Source organism: Paroedura picta, chromosome 1 (genome assembly GCF_049243985.1).
Source record: "Paroedura picta isolate Pp20150507F chromosome 1, Ppicta_v3.0, whole genome shotgun sequence".
In the NCBI taxonomy this organism is placed as follows: Eukaryota; Metazoa; Chordata; class Lepidosauria; order Squamata; family Gekkonidae; genus Paroedura; species Paroedura picta.
The window spans coordinates 93,923,236-93,944,983 of record NC_135369.1 but is presented as its reverse complement, the minus strand read 5'-3'; the positions used below and the strand labels follow the sequence as shown (position 1 = coordinate 93,944,983).

The window sequence follows — 21,748 nt, the reverse complement described above, 5'->3', positions numbered from 1 at the left end:
TCATAGGACATGGATGCACTTATCTCAGTCCTCTCTTTGTTGCTGTGGAGCCATTACCCTGGCCAGCCACCAAAGTACACACGGGAGAAGATTTGTGCCTGCACTAAAGACACTTAATAAAAAATAGTTACAGGTCAGTGCAATGGTATAAATTATCCTTTTCAACCCTTTGGCTGTAGTATTCTTCAGGCTTTGCAGACCTCGGGATGCCAGCTGGCCATACCTCCCTGCCATGCCTTACATGTTTACAGTGTACATAGTACTCATAAAATAAAATGCCTGTTAAATAAGAAATTGTTTTCATTTTTGTGTATGCAATAGTTCATCTGAGGAAAAACAAGCAAGCATTCATCTCAGCTGTCATTAAGCCCACCATGCAAAGCAGCAATTCTCCTCAGGGGAAATGAACTTCATGATTTGTAGAATATATTTTCCCAGGGCCAGAAGTGGCTGACAGGGCAAGAGCAATGCTGGGAAGAAAGAAAAATCCTTGTGCAGGCTGTGCACAGTCCTTGCACTACATCAAAGTATAGTAACCCTCAGCTCATTTCTGAACTACAGAGATCAGTTTTCCTGGAGACAATGGCTGCTTTGGAGGGTGGCATTGGACACCTGAATGAATATCTGAAGCCCTTTGCTTGCAAATGCCTTTCTCCAGCCATTTTCTGCTGGTGGGACACTGAAAAGAAATTCTGAGATAGGGGAACTGGGAGGAGTCCATAGGGTGAGTGTAGCAGATACAAGACCATTTCCACATGGAGGGGTAAAATGCGAGTGGCTTCCTGCTTACAAACGCAGGATGGTAAATCTCGCATTTGCAGCCATCCTCATGGGGAGACCCGTCTCATGTTTTCCCTTTGCCCCGTCACAGTTTTTTGCCTCCCCCCCGCCAAGCTGCTTGCCCTGCCATGACACCTGTGAAAGGGTCATTCAACCCCCAAAGGGGTCCTGACCCACAAGTTGAGAACCACTGCTTTAGATGCAAGTGATGTTATACATTTATCTCTCTATATACAGCAGAGATGTGTAGGGAGCCCAGCAACTTTAATGCTCTATGGATCTTAAATGTTTGTTGCTCAGTTCAACAAACCCAAACTCAATTTAAGCAAAAGGAAATAGTTACAAAGTTTCATTATCACTTTATTTTATATTCAAGCTTAGTGTATATATTCCAGCTGTGCTAGAAAAATACGTGCAATCTGAAGACATTCAGTAGTCTTTATTCAAATCAGGTATTGCTTAGATGGTATAACTAGCCTTTCTTTACACATATTCAAGAATGCTCACTTTCTAATTTACAAGAAAGTTGCTAAGTGCTGATGGTTTTACTACAGCAAGAGCATAGCAATGCAACTGTGGTACCACTGCATCAGTCTAAGCACACGGAAATTTATAGGTTTAAAGTGGAGTAATTCTACTCAGGATTGCACTACTAATCTTTACACATTATGGTTTTATTGCAAATAAGATCAGTTCTGCCTTCTATAATCTGAAAACCAATCAGGTAGGAATAATACTGCAGGCCTAGTCTAAAGCTTTATTACCATATCAGAGAGTGCCTGATGTTAGGGTTCAGAATACACTCAGGGGTTTTGTGATGACAGCACACCAGGACTACTTTCTTTGCAGTGATCCCTCATCCCTAGACATGACTGTGAAAACCAACATGTATAGGAAAGGGGAATAAGGAAACCCACACACTGCAGTGGGCATCTCCAAAGGAAATTCCTAGCTATGTTCTACCCCAATACAGAACAAAATTTCCACAGTCAACAGATGATGCATTCCTTTGAATTCTACTCCTGCTAAGCAGGACACAGGATTGAACTGTGTTCTAAGGAGCTGCATGAAGACTGTTTGAACAATTAAAAAACGAGATAACTTGAGAACAAGTTTTGGGGAAAGCAAGGTGTAAATGAACACTTTTAGCACAGATCCGCTGTGACCAGTAGGCCTTAAAATCTGCCCTGATCAGCGAATCTGTGCTGAGTTTAGAAAGTACCTGAGAAAGGTAAGCAGCCATGGTGTTCTTGGTAGTTGCACAAAATGTTTTCAATAAAACTGCCACCACACAAAGGCCAGTTAATGCATTTTTTGTCAACATGCAGTTCCAGTACATTTTTGCTATAGCTGGGGATGGAAGATAATTCTGCAGGGGCTCATAAGATGTGATACCTGCCACTTCTGTCATGACTGGGGTTTACAACTGAAAACTGATGAAGGATTACATCAGTTTAAGGCAACTTACTTTCATGTGTATAGCAAATCTAGAGTAACTGCACCCAGGATTGCATCATGAGCACTGGTAAAGACAGGAAAAGGTGTACCATATAGTACCATACAGAAGGGAATTTGTGAAGAACTGTGCCAAGGCACAGACTTATATGCCTGCTGATATATTGGAAAATATCAGTGTAGCTAGTTTTAAATTGGTGGATATTGCATCTAGAATGACCAATAAAATACTCACAGAAACCAGACTTGGCAAAGAATGAGCCATGAAAGAGAAATGACATATGACACAGGTTATTTGTGTCCCCAAAGAATGAATACCAATCAGTTGTACATGAGGAGGGAGAGATAAAGTGTCACAGCAAAGAGCTATTCACCATTTACATTTTTTTCATGCCATTGTTACATTAGGAGGTCTACAGATTGCCTAAACGCATAGTGGTGATTTGATATGTAGGGAGACAACAAATCGTTCATATCTTGAACTCCTGGACTGTGGAAGTAATGAGGAATTTGTACCCTGAGCAAAGAGTTCAGGATCTGACCTTGATAGAAGCAGCTATGGTTGTACTTGTCCTTTCTAGAATACCAGCATATTGTTAAGTGGGTTTTTGGTTGTTTACAGTGCTACTTCGGGATCAGTCAAACCAGTGATCTCCCATGCAATTTCGATTCCACTCCAGGCCACAGTTCCAACACCATTCAAATCTGCACTGAGATCGCGGACACTTCATATGCATGCATCCACCTGGAGAAAAACAATGAAAACAAGAATTGCAAATGAGAGGCTATAGTGTTGTCTATATTGATTGGTATGCACTCCTGAGATGCATCCCCTGGAATTGTAGGTTCCAGACTAAAGAGATCCATTTCCCTGGAGAAAATGGCTGCTTTGGAGGGTAGACTTCATAGCATTAGACTCCGTTGAGGTCCCTCCCTGCCCCCAAATTCCACCCACTCCAAGCTCCACCCCCAAAGTCTCCAGGTATTTTCCCTCAAAGTAGCCCAGCCAAAATTCACCTTGACTACCTTTGTACAAAGATGGTCTAAAAACGAAACCAGGCCCATCTGCTTCTGTGCCTTGGATAATTGCTTGAAAAACTCCTTGAATCCCCAAAAATAATTTGTACCTTTTGGTGTTCAAGACATCGCACCAAGGGCTGGTAAAAAAACCCCCCAACTACCCTGTTCCAATTACCACAAGTTCAAGTACAAATTAAGGTTCTAATTTTGACCTACAAACACATGGTTATGGAGAGGACTGTCAGCTCCCTGCCTGTACTCACAAGGTTTCTCTGTGTAGTCCTTTAACAGTCATTCAGAGGAATTTTGCACCGTGGACACATGTAGCTTCAGGCTTGGAGAAAAATCCATCTATTTACAGACTACCAATCAATCGTTACATTTCAACCTTGCCTCTTCACTGAGATACCTAAAATGATTTTGGATAGAACTGCCAACAGAAGAACTGTAAAAGAATGACGCCTGGATTGATGGTCCTTGCAGACTTCCTGGCGCCAGGAGAAATGGCTTTCCCATTGACTTAAATTTTGATCTTGAACCAATAACTGACATAAAGCAGAGTGCTCAAGTTATAAAACACTGGTCATCTGTACTTTTTGTAAGAGGCTTACAAACTTTATTTCAATGTTTTAAAGATTGGTGTGGTCCTTAAAAGAGAGAGTGATCTAGAAATATTACTAGAAGACATCAGGACTTCTCTCTTGTTAAGAGTGATGTGAATAATCAAAAATCACCTGGACTCTTTCTGCAGTTGCCTTTTTCTCCAGGTTTGCTTTGTATTGGTCTCAGTAGGTTGACACTGAATTTGAGCCTCATTTTCCTCATATGTTGTCTCCGAATGGCAATAGTAAGGATTGATTTGCACCGTGCCCTTCACATTTACTTCAGAGGCATGGGTAGCTGGTTCTGCCTTCTGAGGTTTTCTTGAAGGGGATGGGGGTGATAGACCCACCTTCTACCTTTGATCCTTTCAATTTGTTTAAAGCTGAGCATGCCTAATAATAATCGTCTAATAATAATAATAATAATCGTATTTGTTGTTGTTGTTTGTTGCTGTTGTTAGGTGCGAAGTCGTGTCCGACCCATTGAGACCCCATGGACAATGATCATCCAGGCCTTCCTGTCCTCTACCATTCCTTGAAGTCCATTTAAGTTTGTACTGACTGCTTCAGTGACTCCATCCAGCCACCTCATTCTCTGTTGTCCCCTTCTTCTTTTGCCCTCGATCGCTCCCATCATTAGGCTCTTCTCCAGGGAGATCCCCTTCAAGGATCACTGCTTTGTCATGGCGAAGGGGCTTGTGTAGCTCAGTGAAGCTATGAGCTATGCCATGCAGGGCCATCCAAATGGACAGGTCATAGCGGAGAACTCTGACAAAAGGTGATCCACTGGAGAAGGAAATGGCAAATTACTCCAGTATCTTTGCCATGAAAACTCTATGGACAGGTATTCATATACTAACGTGATAAAAAAGGGAACGTCCCCCCCCTCGTTAATCCATAACGAGCAGGATGCATTAACAGACACAGAAATCCAACCATACATTTTAAACTCCCCCTATCATTCCTTCCTCCCCTGGGAAGGATGCCCAAATGCTCCCCTCTTCTATTGGCTGAGCAGTTCCCCTACTCCCCATTCTTCTCAGGAGCAAACAGATGGCTTAGAAAAAAATGGTGCCTGGTTGCATAAGGTGACCAGATTGCCCCACTTTTGGAGGGACATCTGGGGGTACCTGACAAATTGTACTTATGTTGAAATTAAAAAATATATATATTACAATACTATTTTTGCATTCTATGTGTTCTATGAAACTTTTTGTTGCTCCATATAAACCAAATTTTTAATCAAGAGCACTGCCTCCCCCCCCCCCCGATCAATGAAGTCCTGCTTTACCAATGTTAAAATCTGGTCACTTTTTGCTTGCACCTTTCTTTTAAGTGTGCCATTTCCATCATTCTGTGTCCTTAACTGTCTCTCCTCTTCCCCCCATATAGTGTGCATGACTTTAAAAAAATCCTCAGTTATAGCATTAGAACAACTGCTTTGTTTTCCTTCCCAAGAGCCCAAGGACTGGAAAGAGTTTTCCAACCTGTTTGAGATCCAGACAGGAGTTCTTCTAATTGATTTTTCTCACCCCCCCCCCCTCCGCCTCCAGTAGGACCTGCCTGCCAGCTCTGCATGGAACTGGGAGGGATTTGTGGACATGAACAGGTACTCTTGGGCTGCGGGGGGAGGTTCCTCTCTTGCCAAAGCTAGCTACTGGGGCTTTACAAAATAATGAAGTTGTTACCATTTATCCTTTCACTTTAGATTACTTTTGACTTGAAGGAGCCCAAAGGAGGCCAAAGGACCGGACGGGCGGGGGGGGGGGGAGAAGTGGGTGACAGCTCCATTGCAATGCATTTTTTGTTAAAACAAAACAGCTGCTCTGCTTGGGAACTGTGTGCAACCAGAAAGGGAAGAAGGATGTGGCAGGGAGAGGGGACTTGTTGCAGCATCAAGGCAGGTGGGATGCAGGAGCCGATTAGCATGGTAATGTAATCAAGTTCAAAATTTTTGAAAAAAATACTGTTTGGAAGGGAAGAGGGCAGGCAGAGAAACAGCATTGGTCGGATTTCAAATATTATCATTTGTGGCAGGAAACAGTGGAAGAAGCGAACACGACTCTTTTGAAGTTCCACTTTAGGTTACCGGAAATTTCCTACTAGGGGATGGGGGAAAAACCAGTTTTAGCAGCATTCTCAAAATGCACAGCCCTGATATGCCAGATTTTTGTTTGGAATGCTGGTAATTTTGCAGAGCAGTAAGAGGGCCATGAAGCAGTTTTCTCCTACTGCAGATAGGGTTGTGGTGAAGCACAACAAAAAACATCAGGAAAAAAACATGGTGAAACAGCTGTTAGGGCCCCCCCCAGCTGTTCAGAGAAATGGGAAAGTATTGCCAAATGCTTCCATCTTTTTTCCAACATTATACATGCTCAGGCACATGCATGGTGCTACAAGAAACCTCAACAGCATGAGGTATGTGGAGCTTTGGTTGCCATAGAAATTGCAATTCAGCCATTCAGAACAGTGTGTGCTTATACTATAGTATAATTGTGGAATGGCAGTTAAGAATAAGAACTGACAGTTGACAAGGAAGGGTGACTAAGGAAGTGAGAGTATCAAGAAGGATCCCCATTCAATCCTGAGGACAATAGCTTCTAGAAAAGTTGAGGGGGCTGATGATCCCTATCCAGTCTAAAGGAAATGGTTCCTTAAAAAAAAAAAATCAACATAAACAGAAATCCTGTGAGGGAGAATGAAATCATCAGCATTGTACACATGTTTGTCCACCTAATGAAGGGAAAGTTTCTGGCATGGATGATTTTTATTTAACTATTAGTAGGAAAGCCCATGTCAGTTTATATTCCAATCCCAAAGAAGGGCAAAGAAGGGCAATACCAAAAAATGTTCAAATTACCGCATCATTGCACTCATTTCTCATGCTAGCAAAGTTATGCTCAAAATCCTACAAGCTAGCCTCCAGCAATATAACCGAGAAATTCCAGAAGTACAGGCAGGATTTCGAAGAGGCAGAAGAACTAGAGATCAAATTGCCAACATTCACTGGATCATGGAGAAAGCTAGGGAGTTCCAGAAGAACATTTACCTCTGCCTTTGATTGTGTGGAGCACAACAAATTGTGGCAAGTTCTTAAAGAGATGGGAATATCAGAGCATCTTATCTGTCTCTTGAGAAACCTATATGCAGGTCAAGAAGCAACAGTGAGAACCAGGCATGGAATCACTGATTGGTTCAAAATTGAGAAAGGAGTTCAGCAAGGCTGTATACTGTCCCCTTGCCTATTTAACTTGTATGTGAAGCACATCATAAGAAAGGCAGGGTTAGATGAGTCATAAATTGGGATCAAGATTACAGGGAGAAATATCAACAACCTCAGATATGCAGATGATACCACTCTAATGGCAGAAAGTGAAGAGGAATTAAAGAGCTTTTTGATGCGGTTGAAGGAGAGTGCAACAGTTGGCTTGAAACTCAACATCAAGAAAATGAAGATCATGGTGTCCAGCCCTCTCAATTCCTGGCAAATAGATGGGGAAGAAATTGAGGTAGTGACAGATTTTATTTTCCTGGGCTCCGAGTTCGCTGCAGATGGGGACTGCAGCAAAGAAATTAAAAGACGCTTGCTCCTGGGGAGGAAAGCTATGGCAAATCTAGACAGCATCCTAAAAAGCAGAGACATCACCCTGCCAACGAAAGTGCGTCTAGTCAAGGCTATGGTCTTCCCAGTTGCAATGTATGGCTGTGAAAGTTGGACCATAAGGAGGGCTGAGCGTCAAAGAATTGAGGCTTTTGAACTCTGGTGCTGGAGAAGACTCTTGTGAGTCCCTTGGACTGTAAGGTGAACAAATCAGTCAGTCCTAGAGGAGTTCAGCCCTGCCTGCTCCTTAGAAGGCTAGATCCTGAAGATGAAACTCAGATACTTTGGCCACCTCACGAGAAGGAAGGACTCCCTGGAGAAGAGCCTAATGCTGGGAGCGATCGAGGGCAAAAGAAGAAGGAGAAGATGGAGAATGAGGTGGCTGGATGGAGTCACTGAAGCAGTGGGTGTGAACTTAAATGGATTCTGGGAATGGTAGAGGACAGAAGGCCTGGAGGATCATTGTCCATGGGGTCGCGATGGGTTGGACACGACTTCACACCTAACAACATTATTGTTGCAGTGGGTATGCGAAGGTTCCAAAGTGCTATACAACTGAATGGCTCGTATTCACGAACAGTGACCTGCAAAAGAAGAAGGGGAAGATGGAGAATGAGGTGGCTGGATGGAGTCCCTGAAGCAGTCAGTGCAAACTTAAATGGACTCTGGGGAATGGTAGAGGACAGGAAGGCCTGCCAGCAGCTCACCGGCAAGGCAAAGGGCCATGGAAAGGCCCCCCCCGGTGGGCAGGCATCTCCGAGAGGAGCTGCTTGGCCGGCAAAGGCCTTCGTGGGGCAAGCGCCTAGGGAAAGGGCCCGCCCTGCACTCGCAGTCACAGGATCCTAAGAGCCATGGATGCGCCCTCGTCACCAGCCAACAAGCTTCTGGCAGCAAGGCTGGGCGAGCTGATCAAGGAGGTGGGCGCTCCAGGGGCCACCCCAACTCCAGAGGCCACCCCAGCTTTGCTGCCCGTGTTTGGATTGGCCCGCTGGCATGGAAGCACCGGTCAGACAGCAAGTTCCTGTGTCCCAGACAGCATCCGGATAGTGGATAAGGAGCACTGCCCTGATGGCCATTTCACAAATATATAGAGGAACTGTAGTAAGGATGATTTTATTATTTCATAATCACTCAAAAAGCTACAACCCAAACACTGTAGTCATACTCGCAGTGTGGCATATTTTCGGAAGTGGTTTTCAGCTCCCCAATGTTTAATTAAAAACAATAACACACAACACAGAGATTCCAGTCTAGAAGGTAAACAAATCTGTCCAATTAATTTTTGTATAAAGGAAATAGAAATAGCAAAGCTACAATGATCTACAGGAATATGATAAATGGTTCTGTAGCTTTCTGAAATACTTAGCTAAACCAGAGGGTAGATTACTTTGCCTGTGTCATCTTGCCTGTGCTATATTTAACCCACCATCTTTTTCTACTGGTACATGGCAGCTAGGGCATGGTTTGGTTGTTCTCTTGATAGTTTCTTTGGATGCCTCTTCCCATCGAGCCTGTCTGGCTGCATGCTCATCAACTTCATAGTGCTGCAAAAAGAGAAGAATCTGTGAAAGTCTGACTTTGCTTGAATTTTTCTGCAGGTCCTGTTTCAAACTGAAAATCTGCATACAAAATGGGATGCATCACTGGATCTCTCCCCAGCTCAACCATTTTCAAGGAAAAAAGTCCAGAGTAGAAGCTTAAGATATGTGCTTCTGCCTTATTTTATGGACCACTAATAGTAGTTTGGAAGGGAAGGTAGCATGGTTTAGACCAGGGATAGTCAAACTGTGGCCCTCCAGATGTCTATGGACTATAATTCCCATGAGCCCCTGCCATGGACATCTGGAGGGCCACAGGTTGACTACCCTCTGGTTTAGACTGATCTCATCTTGGAAGCTAATCATGGTTGGCGCTTGGATGGGAGACTATCAATGAAGGTTCTGCAAAAGAAGGCAATGGCAAAACAACTTCTTCTCATTAGTCTGGGAAGCCCCTTACCACACAGGTCAGGGGAACGGGGAAACAGGGTAAAATCACTGCTATTTTCCTCTTCCATTAGTGCCTGAACCACCAGTGCTGCAAAGTGGGAGCGATTTCATCTTGTTCCCTATCTTTACATCAGAGTTTTTTTGTTCACTTAAGTCCCATGCAACAACTTTTGAGAGATCTTGGGGGTTGCAAGACAGATAAACAAAGCATGCACTTTTTCTCCTGGTGATTAGCTGGGTCCAACCTCCTTTTTTGTCCTACCCAGAATGCACCATTTTGTTTTATTTTTTCCTTATTCTCTCCAGTTTGCTACCCTGAAAGGTCAAGACAATCATCCTTTCCTTGCTCCTCCTTTCCACTTTTCACCCCTTAAAATCAAATTACAAGGAAACTCTTTTAGAATTTCCCACCCACATACTCTCATACAGACTTACCTGACTATCATGATGATTATCAGAAGTCCTGCTTCCAGTGCCCTCATCATCTGAGAATTGGCAACCCAAGAGAGGGACTTCTAGGGCCTTCAAAATTATGCAGTTCCCTCCTGAGGGAAATTCATCTGTCTTTCTCAATAATTGTCTTTTGCCGACAGGTGAAGACTTCTCTGTTTCATCTGACCTTCCTTGGTGTTTGCTTTTAACTGATGGTTTTATATACATATTGTATTTTAAAAGTTGATTTTAATATTTTTTTGGTCCTGGCCCCAACATGGTGCAATGAGCTCCCAGGAGAACTGAGAGCCATGATGGAGCATTCTGCAGGGCCTGTAAAATGGAGCTCTTCCACCAGGTCCTTGATTGAGGACAGAGCAAGTTAGATCTGGGCCCCTCCATGAAACCAGGTCATCAGGCTCCCTGTATGCCCTGAGGCATCAGTTTGAAGCCTGTGGAGTGGGGGGAAGGGTTACTGTCGCCGCCATGGTGGGGAGGTTAATTGGTTTATTTTAAGGGATTTTAAGGGGATATTATTGTGGGTTTTATCTGAATTGTTACCTGCTATGAGCCACTGTGTGGAAGTGGCAGCCTAGAAATGAAATAAACAAACAAACAAACAAACAAAAAAGATATGATTGAACACAAAGGCTTTTGCATAAGTGCAAGTTTGTGATACAAATAATGCAACAAAAAAAGGCACTGTTTGCGCATGCAATATTCTTGTTTGGACATATGCATACATACTCATATGTATGGATTACCAGGGTAATCTGTTTACACATACACATCCTTTTTTGCAGGAAGTATTGATATATATGATGACACACTGCATTGCCCCTGAAATGTTATATGTGGTAGGGGTACGTATTAATCTGAAATGAACTGTCTGCTCGCCAGGAGCCTATATAAATCTCTACTTATGAATGTTACAATGAAAAGCCTTCTTTAACCAGTGTCTAAATTTTATTTTGTCTTTCCAGATAATGATGCCTACATGAAAACATTATCCCCAAACATGTCATATTATTACACCATTTCTCAAGCAATTTGTATCTCCAGTAAATGAATGGATTGAGAACCTTAGAACTCTATCAACATTTGAGCACAAATAAAATAAAACAAATGTCTATAAATAGGTCTATATGTAATTACCATCTATATGCCATACTTATAAATTCAGTTCATAGGCTGCCCATCACAGTGGGCTCAGGATGGCTAACAATGATTTGGAAATCATTTATAGAAACTTATATTTCTACATACCACCACTGTTGTTATAGTTTTGCCTTGTCTTCATTTTTTTTCCTTTTCATTTAAAAAAATCATACTTTAGTTGCTAGATTTTTTTCCTTTGTTCTTTTTTGGGGGGGGGGAATTTTTTAAAGAAACATTTTTAAAAAATGGCATATCATTACACCTTTCCTCAAAAGGTCTGTGATTCTGCTACCTGTACTAGGTAATAGTCAGTAGTTAAGGTACATTTGGTTTCTACCTAAAAAGAAATATATTACTCATGAAAAATATTCTTGAGGTGACTAACTTCTATGAGTGTCCAAATTCAACCAAGAATGACCCCTGACAGTCCATGGTCATCTGAAGTGCCACAGTTTGGCCACCCCTGCGTTTACTCTATTAACTTCTTCCAGCATCAGTTCCATAAACTACATTGCATCCTTAGCCATAACAATGGAAACCAAACTGGGAGAATACAGAAAGCCTTTCCTCATTGCCTTTTTTATATGCTGTAGCTTGCTCAGTTCTACAGTGATTGCACAATAGGGTGTTAGTAAAAACAGTGTCATTTTGGGAACCCACAACAAAGTAAACCAATTTCTTTTCCAAGTGATGCTGTTAACATATTTTAGGAAAGCTCATCACAAGATTCCACACTGAAAACAGATTTTGAAATTGTGGCTAACAGCTGTGTATGCCTCTATAATTACGTAAAACCACCACCTATGCAGAAAAGAATGGCCTTCGCCGTTTGAGGCACCTGCAGCAAATACAGACAAATGAAATTACTCAGCTGTGGCTCAGCAAACAGGAAACATGTTTTGGGAAGTAATAGCTGTTCACGATTCACTCCCCACCTTGTGGTGACATCAAACAACTACAAGCCTAAAAATTTGTAGAGACTCACGCTTAGAAGTAACATCATTAGTGTTCCCAGGTAGGAGAGGGTACCAACCGGTTAAGGATCTTAAATCCATCACAAATTTGGTTGGTTCATTTTTTAAAATTATTATTATTATTAAATTTATTACCCACCACTCTCGGCAAAGCCGACTCGTGGCAGGTTACAAAATAAAACAATTGTTGTTGTTGTTATGTGCAAAGTCGTGTCCGACCCATTGCGACCCCATGGACAATGATCCTCCAGGCCTTCCTGTCCTCTACCATTCCCTGGAGTCCATTTAAGTTTGCACCTACTGCTTCAGTGACTCCATCCAGCCACCTCATTCTCTGTCGTCCCTTTCTTCTTTTGCCCTCGATCGCTCCCAGCATTAGGCTCTTCTCCAGGGAGTCCTTCCTTCTCATGAGGTGGCCAAAGTATTTGAGTTTCATCTTCAGGATCTGGCCTTCTAAAGAGCAGTCAGGGCTGATCTCCTCTAGGACTGACCGGTTTGTTCGCCTTGCAGTCCAAGGGACTCGCAAGAGTCTTCTCCAGCACCAGAGTTCAAAAGCCTCAATTCTTTGACGCTCGGCCTTCCTTATGGTCCAACTTTCACAGCCATACATTGCAACTGGGAATACCATAGCCTTGACTAAACGCACTTTTGTTGGCAGGGTGATGTCTCTGCTTTTTAGGATGCTGTCTAGATTTGCCATAGCTTTCCTCCCCAGGAGCAAGCGTCTTTTAATTTCTTTGCTGCAGTCCCCATCTGCAGTGATCTTGGAGCCCAGGAAAATAAAATCTGTCACTATCTCCATTTCTTCCCCATCTATTTGCCAGGAATTGAGAGGGCCGGATGCCATGATCTTTGTTTTCTTGATGTTGAGTTTCAAGCCAACTTTTGCACTCTCCTCCTTCACCCGCATCAACAGGCTCTTTAGTTCCTCTTCACTTTCTGCCATTAGAGTGGTATCATCTGCGTATCTGGGGTTGTTGACATTTCTCCCTGCAATCTTGATCCCAATTTGTGACTCCTCTAATCCCGCATTTCTCATGATGTGCTCTGCATACAAGTTAAATAGGCAAGGCGACAGTATACAGCCTTGCCGAACTCCTTTCTCAATTTTGAACCAGTCAGTGATCCCATGTTCAGTTCTCACTGTTGCTTCTTGACCTGCATATAAATTTCTCAAGAGACAAATAAGATGCTCTGGTATTCCCATCTCTTTAAGAACTTGCCACAATTTGTTGTGCTCCACACAATCAAAGGCTTTAGCATAGTCAATGAAGCAGAAGTAGATGTTCTTCTGGTACTCCCTAGCTTTCTCCATGATCCAGCGTATGTTGGCAATTTGATCTCTAGTTCCTCTGCCTCTTCGAAATCCTGCCTGTACTTCTGGAGGTTCTCGGTCCACATATTGCTGGAGCCTAGCTTGTAGGATTTTGAGCATAACTTTGCTAGCATGAGAAATTAGTGCAATTAGTGCAATGGTGCGGTAGTTTGAACATTCTTTGGCATTGCCCTTCTTTGGGATTGGAATGTAAACTGACCTTTTCCAATCCTGTGGCCATTGTTGAGTTTTCCAAATAAAACAATACAATCCCCTAAAACCTCCATTTTCCCTTAAAACCAGCAATTAGAATATCCTACCAACAACCGGTGGCAACCAACCCACCCACCTCGCTGGGATATCAGGGGAGAGGTTGACCACCACTGATGACATATGGTGGAGTACTCCTCCTTTGGGGAGGCCCATAGATCTTCTCGTTGCTCTGGCCTCAACCGTAAGCCTGGTGGAAGAGCTCTGTTTTCATGCCCCCTGAGAGAGCTGTTTTTGTACCCTGCTTTTTATTACCTGAAGGAGTCTCAAAGCAGCTTACACTCTGTGCCAATTGGCTATGATTTTGTGCCAAGAGATCCAATTCACCTCTTCCTGCTTGGAAGTGGAAGGCAGCAAAATCTTTTTCAATCTTCCCCCATACTTCTAAGTGGGGAGTAGCAAAATGGACTGGCCTGAATCCTGCTGGTTTGTTTCAGGTCTTCTGGGTCATTTGGGGTTCAGTTTGGGTACAACTTGATGTGAACAAGATTTTTCCAATTCGTGCCCATCCTTATTCCTAGAAAAAACAACTTATTGTGCCTTCTCTCAGAGAACATACACACGAAGCGACCATGATTCATGCTACAGGAAAATAAATATTTTATGATTTGTAAGGGCAAATCTATGCCAAATTTCTGTGCTCCAAAAAAGTTACATAGAGTAATATTGGCCAATGTTTTTTGTTCTCTAATAGTGACATGAGATTCTTGAATATCACATGATTAGGAATATCTGTTCTTCATTAACTTTCCTGCTACTAATTGATGAGACATGCAATAACGTAAAACTTAGGCAGTCTATGCTTCACAGGTTGAGAAATGTTGGAAGTTTTAGAAGGGGGGGGGAGAATGGCAATGTTAGAGAGCCATATTCTAGAGGTTAAAATGTTGAACCAGAATCTGGGAAACCCAGGTTCAAATCCTCACTTTGCCATGGAAGCTTGCTGGGTGACTTTGGGCCAGTCAATGCTCTCAGTCTAACCTACCTCACAAGGTTGTTGTTTGGATAAAACAGGAGAGAGGAGAATGATGGAAGCTGTGTAGGATCCCCATTGGGGTGAAAAGTGACTTCAATGAAAAATAAAAATTAAAAATGCCAATAAAAAACCCATATCTCCACATACAAGCACTGTCTTATCTCCTCTTCCATTTGACTGATTTACTTATTTGCTAAACAAACACTGCACCCAGATCAAATACAGACACTGGCCAAAAGGAGAATTAAAAAAAAACCCCGGAGCTTATCTGCATCGAGTGTTCCTTCCCCTGTGCATGCCCACTCATGTCTCCTGTACAAACACATATTAGAATTCATTTCTTCCAATATCAAGTTTAACTGTCTCCCTTCAACAAGGATATTTTTAGAGTATGGCAACTGGATCTCAAGCCCTGGGTGCCATATTTGATGGAAGTGCGCTGAGCCCTGTCAAGCCTCCGTACTGGAATTCATAGGGAAATGAATGTGCCAAAGTCCAACCATTTGGAATTTTAGAAGGTAAAACCAATGAAAGCATCATATTAGTGTGAAGTGCTACTACAAGCAAACATGTGGATAAAGGAGATATAATATCCATTATATACTTCCAAAGGGCTTTTGATAAGGTACTTCAGCAAAGCCTCATGAGTAAACTTAGTTGCCGTGGGATAAAACAGCAAGACCTACTATGTGGATGGTGCCCGGTGCTGAGGACAAGCCAGTTGCCCACAACTCGCACTGGGCAGGAGACAATGTGCAATTTGGCCCTCCATGTGGAAGTGGTTCGGTTGCTCTATCTCAAAAATAAGATTGCAGATCAAGAAAAAAAAAAGTACAGAAGAGGTCAACAATGATGGTCAAAGGATTGGAGTACCTTTCCTCTGACAGACATTATAAAGTTATGTATGGAGAGAGTGGATACACAGGGATTTTTCTCCTTCTCCTGTAACATTAGAACTTGGCAGCACCCCCACCTCCCTAAAGTTGAAGGGCAATAGGTACAGGACTGATAAAAAGAAACAAATCTTTACTCAACAAGTAATTGAATTGTGGAATTCATACTCCAACTCTCTAATTCTTGATGTTGGTCACTGAAGCAAAATGGCAATTCCTTTTCCGAGGCTAGTCCAGAACATTGATTTCGAATGAAATATATAATTAGTATAATTGGGGCTGTATGACTACAGCACAAATTCACTTAACCATGACAAACTGGAAGTCTGTGGTTCTTGAACTATGCCTGATAAAGCTCGTCATGAATGTTGGCTGATTTTCCTTACTGTTCAAAAACATCCTACTATTTCAACTTCCAGCATCTTTCTTGTCTTGATTTTGGTAGCAATTTAAATATTGCAATGAAACTGAAACTCCCCTCTCATGATCTGCTTTGTGGCTCAATGTTGTATGATATGCTTTGTATACTGTATGCTATGCATACTCTCAGTGCTTCTGCTGCTGCTGCTGCTTCTAGTACTACGGCTACTACTATCACTAGTACCACAAAAATGACAGGCTTAAGGATTCTTGAAATATATGAGCAGACAAGCCCTTGAGGAGAAGGGGTTTTGACAATGTTTGAGTAGCTAGCTTCCAAAGGCACTTTTTATACTTAATCGTCAGCAGAGCAGAAATATTAAAATATTTCTTAAGCCTATACAGGATACAAGAGAGAGAAAACTTTAACACTTGGAATGTTGCAAAATTGAAAACTTTTAAATTAGAGACTTCCATGAACGATTCAATAATTTTGTGAACATTCTTTAAAATTACTTTATTTCATTTGACTCCTTCAAGGAGTATGAGGCATTGTTTCTTTAGTATCACAGTGCCACCATGTGGCAAAACCCAGAAATCTATACCAAATAAACAAAGAACACCATTGAAGTAACACAAGAGGACACTGAATATTAAATGCCTAATTATAGCTGGGTTTGCATGTGTGCACCGTAAAATCCACACCTGAGAAGAACATATAGCAGTCTCATGAATACAAGGTTACTGAAGACCTACACTTGTGCTACTGAAGCTTGACCACCTTATTTATTTGTTTGTTTGTTGCATGGGCATGTGCGTAGTATGGCCAGGAGATCCTAGGATTGTCTGGCAGCCAGGCTAGAGACACTGAGAGGTGGTTTGCCATTGCCTGCCTCTGCATCTGACCCTAGCGTTCCTCAAAGGTCTCCCATCCAAATACTAGCCAAATGCTTAGCTTCTGAAATCCGATGAGATTGGGTTTGCCTGGGCTATCGCCGTACTCCAGTCAGGACGGGCAGACAAATGTCTGCTTGTGTAGCAGGTGCAGATGTGCATTCACACCTTTGATCATTGTGCTCATCAAAGTCTAATGGCGCATTCTAAATATATCTTTTGAAAGGGGTGGAGAAGGAACTGCACAACCATACCTGGAACCACTATGACCACTATACACAGCTATATATAAAGAGAGAGAGAGAGAGAGAGAGAGAGAGAGAGAGAGAGCATCTGAAATGTCACAAATGTCATTTATCATCTTACTTCAGGATCAAGTTTAAATGGATCAAATATAACAGAAGTGTATATGATATATTCAAGGCAAAACTGTAAGAAATGGCACAGACCATGGGCATCATGTTGGGGATTACTGATCTAAGTCAAAACCAGAATTAGGAGATAAGTAGAAGTCACCTCTGACTCCCTTCTAAAAGGAACCATCTGGGAAATGAGCTGGAAGTGGAAACCACTGCTACATCAGAACCTCCTTTGCTCCCTCTCTTACTATGACTGGCATTACTGTTGAGCTAGCCCTAACCCTAAACCTCTGCTGCTGGCTCTGTCTTCTACAGAACCCCTTCCTAGAATTACACCTGAACACCCCCTTCTTCCAAGTGTGTCACCCCCCAAGGGTGCCTGGCACACCATTCGAGAATCTTTGCCACAGTTGTTTCCACTTTAGATTATAAACACACCAATGCTACTCTTGCTAGGGCAGATGAAGTTTTCTTGAGGTGCTATGGATGTGGGGTTCTGTACCTTCAGGGCTGTGGCGCCTTCTGTTACAAGGAAGTTGCTACAATCTCCATCATGGTATTCTTCTTTACATTCACGACAGAATACGAACTGCAAGAGGAAAGCAACAAGACAAAAACACATCAAGGGTGGAGCTATGATATTAGAGGAATTGTATACTAGATCATCCATTGTTTTCTTCACACCGTTACTTCTACTTCATCTTTTCTAATATTGAATGTTATTACTTAGCCTTCTCATTAAAACAATCCCATTTTTGTATAATTTCCCTCTATATAATAACTTCTATTCTAGTGGTGTTTGTAGGAGCACAAAAATGCTTTATGAATGCCTGCACTGTTACTGATTAAGATACTTTTATGTACATAGCACCCCTGGCAAAATCCACTGTGTTCAAATACTTTACAGAAGAAATTTTGGGAAGGCCCAAAATTTCCCATATTATTCCCATTCATTTATAGTGATATCCCCATCACTATAAATGAATGGACAGTAAGTTCCATTGCCAACGCAACAATACCCTCTAGCCTTCAGATTGATAACTGGGGAAGTTATATTGCTCTTGAGGCCAATATGATTGGTCAATACATGAAGCTGCCCTAGACTGAGTCAAACAACTGTCTGTCTCAGTATTGCCTACTCTGACAAGCAGGCACTCTCTGTGATCTTGATGAAGTCTTTCACATTAACCAGAGACTCCAGGATTGAACCTGGGACTGAGCATGGTTAAGAGTAGTGACTTCCAATCTGGTAAGCTGAATTTGATTCTCCACTCCTCCACATGCAGCCAGCCAGGTGACCTTGGGCTGGTCACAGCTCTGATAGTGCTGTTCTGACCGAGCAGTCCTGTCAGAGTTTTCTCAGCCCCACCTACCTTATGGGAGAGGAAGGGAAAGTGATTGTAAGGTGCTTTGTAAGTCCTTCAGGCTGTGAAAAGTGGGGTATAAAGACCAACTCTTATTTTTCTTCTCCTGCATTCAGACAAATGCTCTACCACTGAGCTACAGCCCCTCCCTGTACTGAATATACTGAATCAGACCATTAGTGGTGATGTGGAGCTGAAGGGAAAATAACAATGGAGTGCACTCTAGCACCTTTCTGGTGCTCATTAAGTATGTTTAAAAAGTGGACTTTTTGCCGTGGGAGATCTGACTAGCTGTGCAGATATATTTTAAATATTTGCTTTGACCGTAGCTGCTGCCTGCCTCACTCCCTGACATTTGAGAAAACTTTGTCTCCCATGGCAGTCACTTTGTTGTTAGCCCCATCTCCCATGGCCGCAATTTTGTGGTTGTACTCACCATCCTGTTTCACAATTTCAAAGTGCTAACAGGCCCCAAAAAGGCTAGGTTTCTCTGGAGAATATGGACTTCCCCAGGTGCTTTTCAAAAAGTGTTACTTGTGGGAAGACTAAACAGATTGGGAGGAAACTTTATGACAGCAAGGAACCTAATCATTAATTTGAGAGGTAACATCAGGATCCCCAAACTTTGTGGTGTCAGTGCACTGACAGATACCATTTCGGGATTTCAGGAGCAGCCATCTAATACAGTCAGGTCTTATGTCATAAAGGGTCCAAAAAGATGAAGAGCATTATCTAAAATGGAAGTGCATGAAGTGTTTCCAACTGTGGAACTATCCTTTATTACCTTTAACAATAATTTATATTCTTCCCTGTCTTCAGAAACTCAGGGTGGATTACATGTTGTATAGTTTCCACCATTAACAGTAGTATACCAAGTTGCTTTTTAAAGTCTCAAATGACAGTTAAATGGAAAAACCTAAATTCCTAAGCAAATTTTAAATGCCACCTCTTCAGAGATCTGCTTGAGGCAGCTGAGTCCAATTAATTTAGTAAAGCATTGATCTACAGATTTGCTTCAGCAATAACAACTTTCACTGTTCCAAAGCAATGTCTAGGTACCATTCTTATTCCATTTCTCAACTTTACAACGCATGTATCTGACTTGACATGCCAGTGATCTATGAATACTCATTTGTTAGTAATTTTAATGCCTGTGGGCAAGAGAAAATATCTCTAAATGTAAAATGGTCTTTTAAATAACCTTCTGGAGTCAAGTGATCCTGACCTACTTTCAGAGCACTGAAGGACTTCTCAGCTGTACTGACAAGCCAAGCTGATAAACCACTAATACAGATCCAGCTTTCACATATAACCAACAGAAATATCGGCCATATTTGACACTAAAATGTTTATCTACCACACGTCTAATCTTTGCAGTTCCATTTTGCACTCTGTCACACTTCCGTTGTCACTTTAAGTACCATAGAAAATCACAATTCATCGCAGCATAGCAAAATGGATGCTTATGCAAAACGAAACGGGACAAGAAGCTGACACTGCTCTAAAGCACTCTTTGAATGGAAAGATGGAGGTATCAAAATACTGCCTTCTGCTTTGCCAGTTTTCACTCCCTCTCCAGAATTCAGATTTTGGCTGTATTTTACTTAGTTCAGTATGGAAGAACAGAGAGCAGGGCCAGATCTAGACACTTCCATCTCGTTAGGCAGGGCCAGAATAAGACCAATTGATGCCCTAAGCACAGCACAGCAAGGGTGCCCCCTTGGCCCTTCCATTGCTTAACTGATGAGACATTAAGACTCAGTGAGTCCTGAAGGTGAAATAAGAAATTAAAAGTTCAGGGCTATTCCGTACCTGATAAATATAGTGTAATGTTTACCTTCTGCCTATGCCATATTTTTGGCATTTTGCACAACATTGCCAACATCCAACATCCAAGCAGCAAACCAGTAGCTACAGCCTCCATTTTAAAGCACTAGCTGGGGAATCTCATAAAGTGGATTCCCCAAACTATGTAGCACAAGCTAGAGAAGCCACACAGCAAGCCACACACCAAGGAAATGTGTGGAGCCAAAGTGGAGTTATATCTGCCTCCAGTCCCCCCCTGGAAGTTTTGAAGCAAACTTCCAGGAGCAACAAATAGGCATTAAATGGTTCAGCCAAAGCAACTCCTCCAGTTAAAACACAAAGCATGCCTCCCTAAAGTCCCGTAAAAAAGAAATTGGGCTCGACATTAAGTTTTAAAAGATTCAAGGCTCATGATTCCAAAAGGTGTGGCATTAAAAAAAAAACACTATGCATCTATGATCAGATGCATAGGCTTCTCAGCATAGACGTTTTATTTATTTTTTTTAAGCTGGTACTGCAGCCCCTTTAAAACATGAAGAATGGTGATTGGCTGCCTGGCTTGATTGACAGGCAGAGGAAAGCCATGTGTAAAGTGCGTTGCTCTCTTCCGCCATTTCAAGCAGGCATGTGGAGATCTAAGAAGCGCGATAAGGCAGCAGAGAGCCAGAAGGTGAGGAATGGCTGGAGGCACGTTATCTTTTAGCATTATGGCATTTCACTGGCATAATGCTATTTTTTTTCAATGTGTGGAACTGCCCTCATTTTTTTTCCAGAATAACCTCCAGGCCAGACCCTACCCACAAATATACTAAATAGAACATTTTTAATTTTGTTTACTTATTTAACACTAAATATCAGGAAGCAATATAAGCAGGAAGCAGAAGTAGAAGTAGAAGAAGAGGAGGAGGAGTCTCAAAGCACCTTATATTTGCCTTCCCTTTCCTCTCCCCACAACAGACACCCTGTGGGGTGGGTGAGGCTGAGAGAGCCCTGATACCACTGCTTGGTCAGAACAGCTTTATCAGTGCCATGGCAAAACCAAGGTCACCCAGCTGGTTGCATGTGGGGGAGTGCAGAATTAAACCCGGCTCACCAGATTAGAAGTCTGCATCCTAACCACTACACCAAGCTGGCTCTGTGGTGCCCCTCTTCCCTCAGTGCCCTAAGCACATGATTATTTTACTTAATGGTTAATCCAGGGCTAAAGTTAGGAGTTGCATGCTAATGAGGGATGCCAAAGTCATGTGGGTTTTGAAGCGCTGAACAAAATGCCAGAAAGACATGTTGAAATGAGCTATTGTTCAAGTCAATAAGCAGGAGTCAGATCTAGGAAACTGCCAAGAAAGGCCTAGAACTCTGAGAAAACCACACTTCTGCCTATGGAGGGGCTGATGGAAGGCATAAATGGAGCAGCACTCAAAACCTGGGCCAACCTAAAAACCACCCTTAAGGCCAAACATTTTCACCAGGTATCTCTGCTATTTCCAGATACTGGTCAGAT

The 21,748-nt window shown here is 42.3% G+C and overlaps 1 protein-coding gene across 3 annotated transcripts in view; it reads right to left on the bottom strand.

Moving 5' to 3' along the window:
• Positions 1-1,119: 1,119 nt before the first annotated feature.
• PRKN (parkin RBR E3 ubiquitin protein ligase) overlaps positions 1,120-21,748 on the bottom strand; it is a 951,947-nt gene continuing 931,318 nt past the window's right edge. For all 3 annotated transcript variants that reach the window (XM_077348081.1, XM_077348097.1, XM_077348089.1), the window contains 3 exons: positions 17,580-17,666; positions 8,885-9,002; positions 1,120-2,980 (listed from right to left, as the gene is read on the bottom strand). In XM_077348081.1, coding sequence (XP_077204196.1) covers positions 2,871-2,980; positions 8,885-9,002; positions 17,580-17,666 — 315 coding nt within the window. In that variant the 3' untranslated portion in view covers positions 1,120-2,870. The remainder of the gene's footprint in view (positions 2,981-8,884; positions 9,003-17,579; positions 17,667-21,748) is intronic.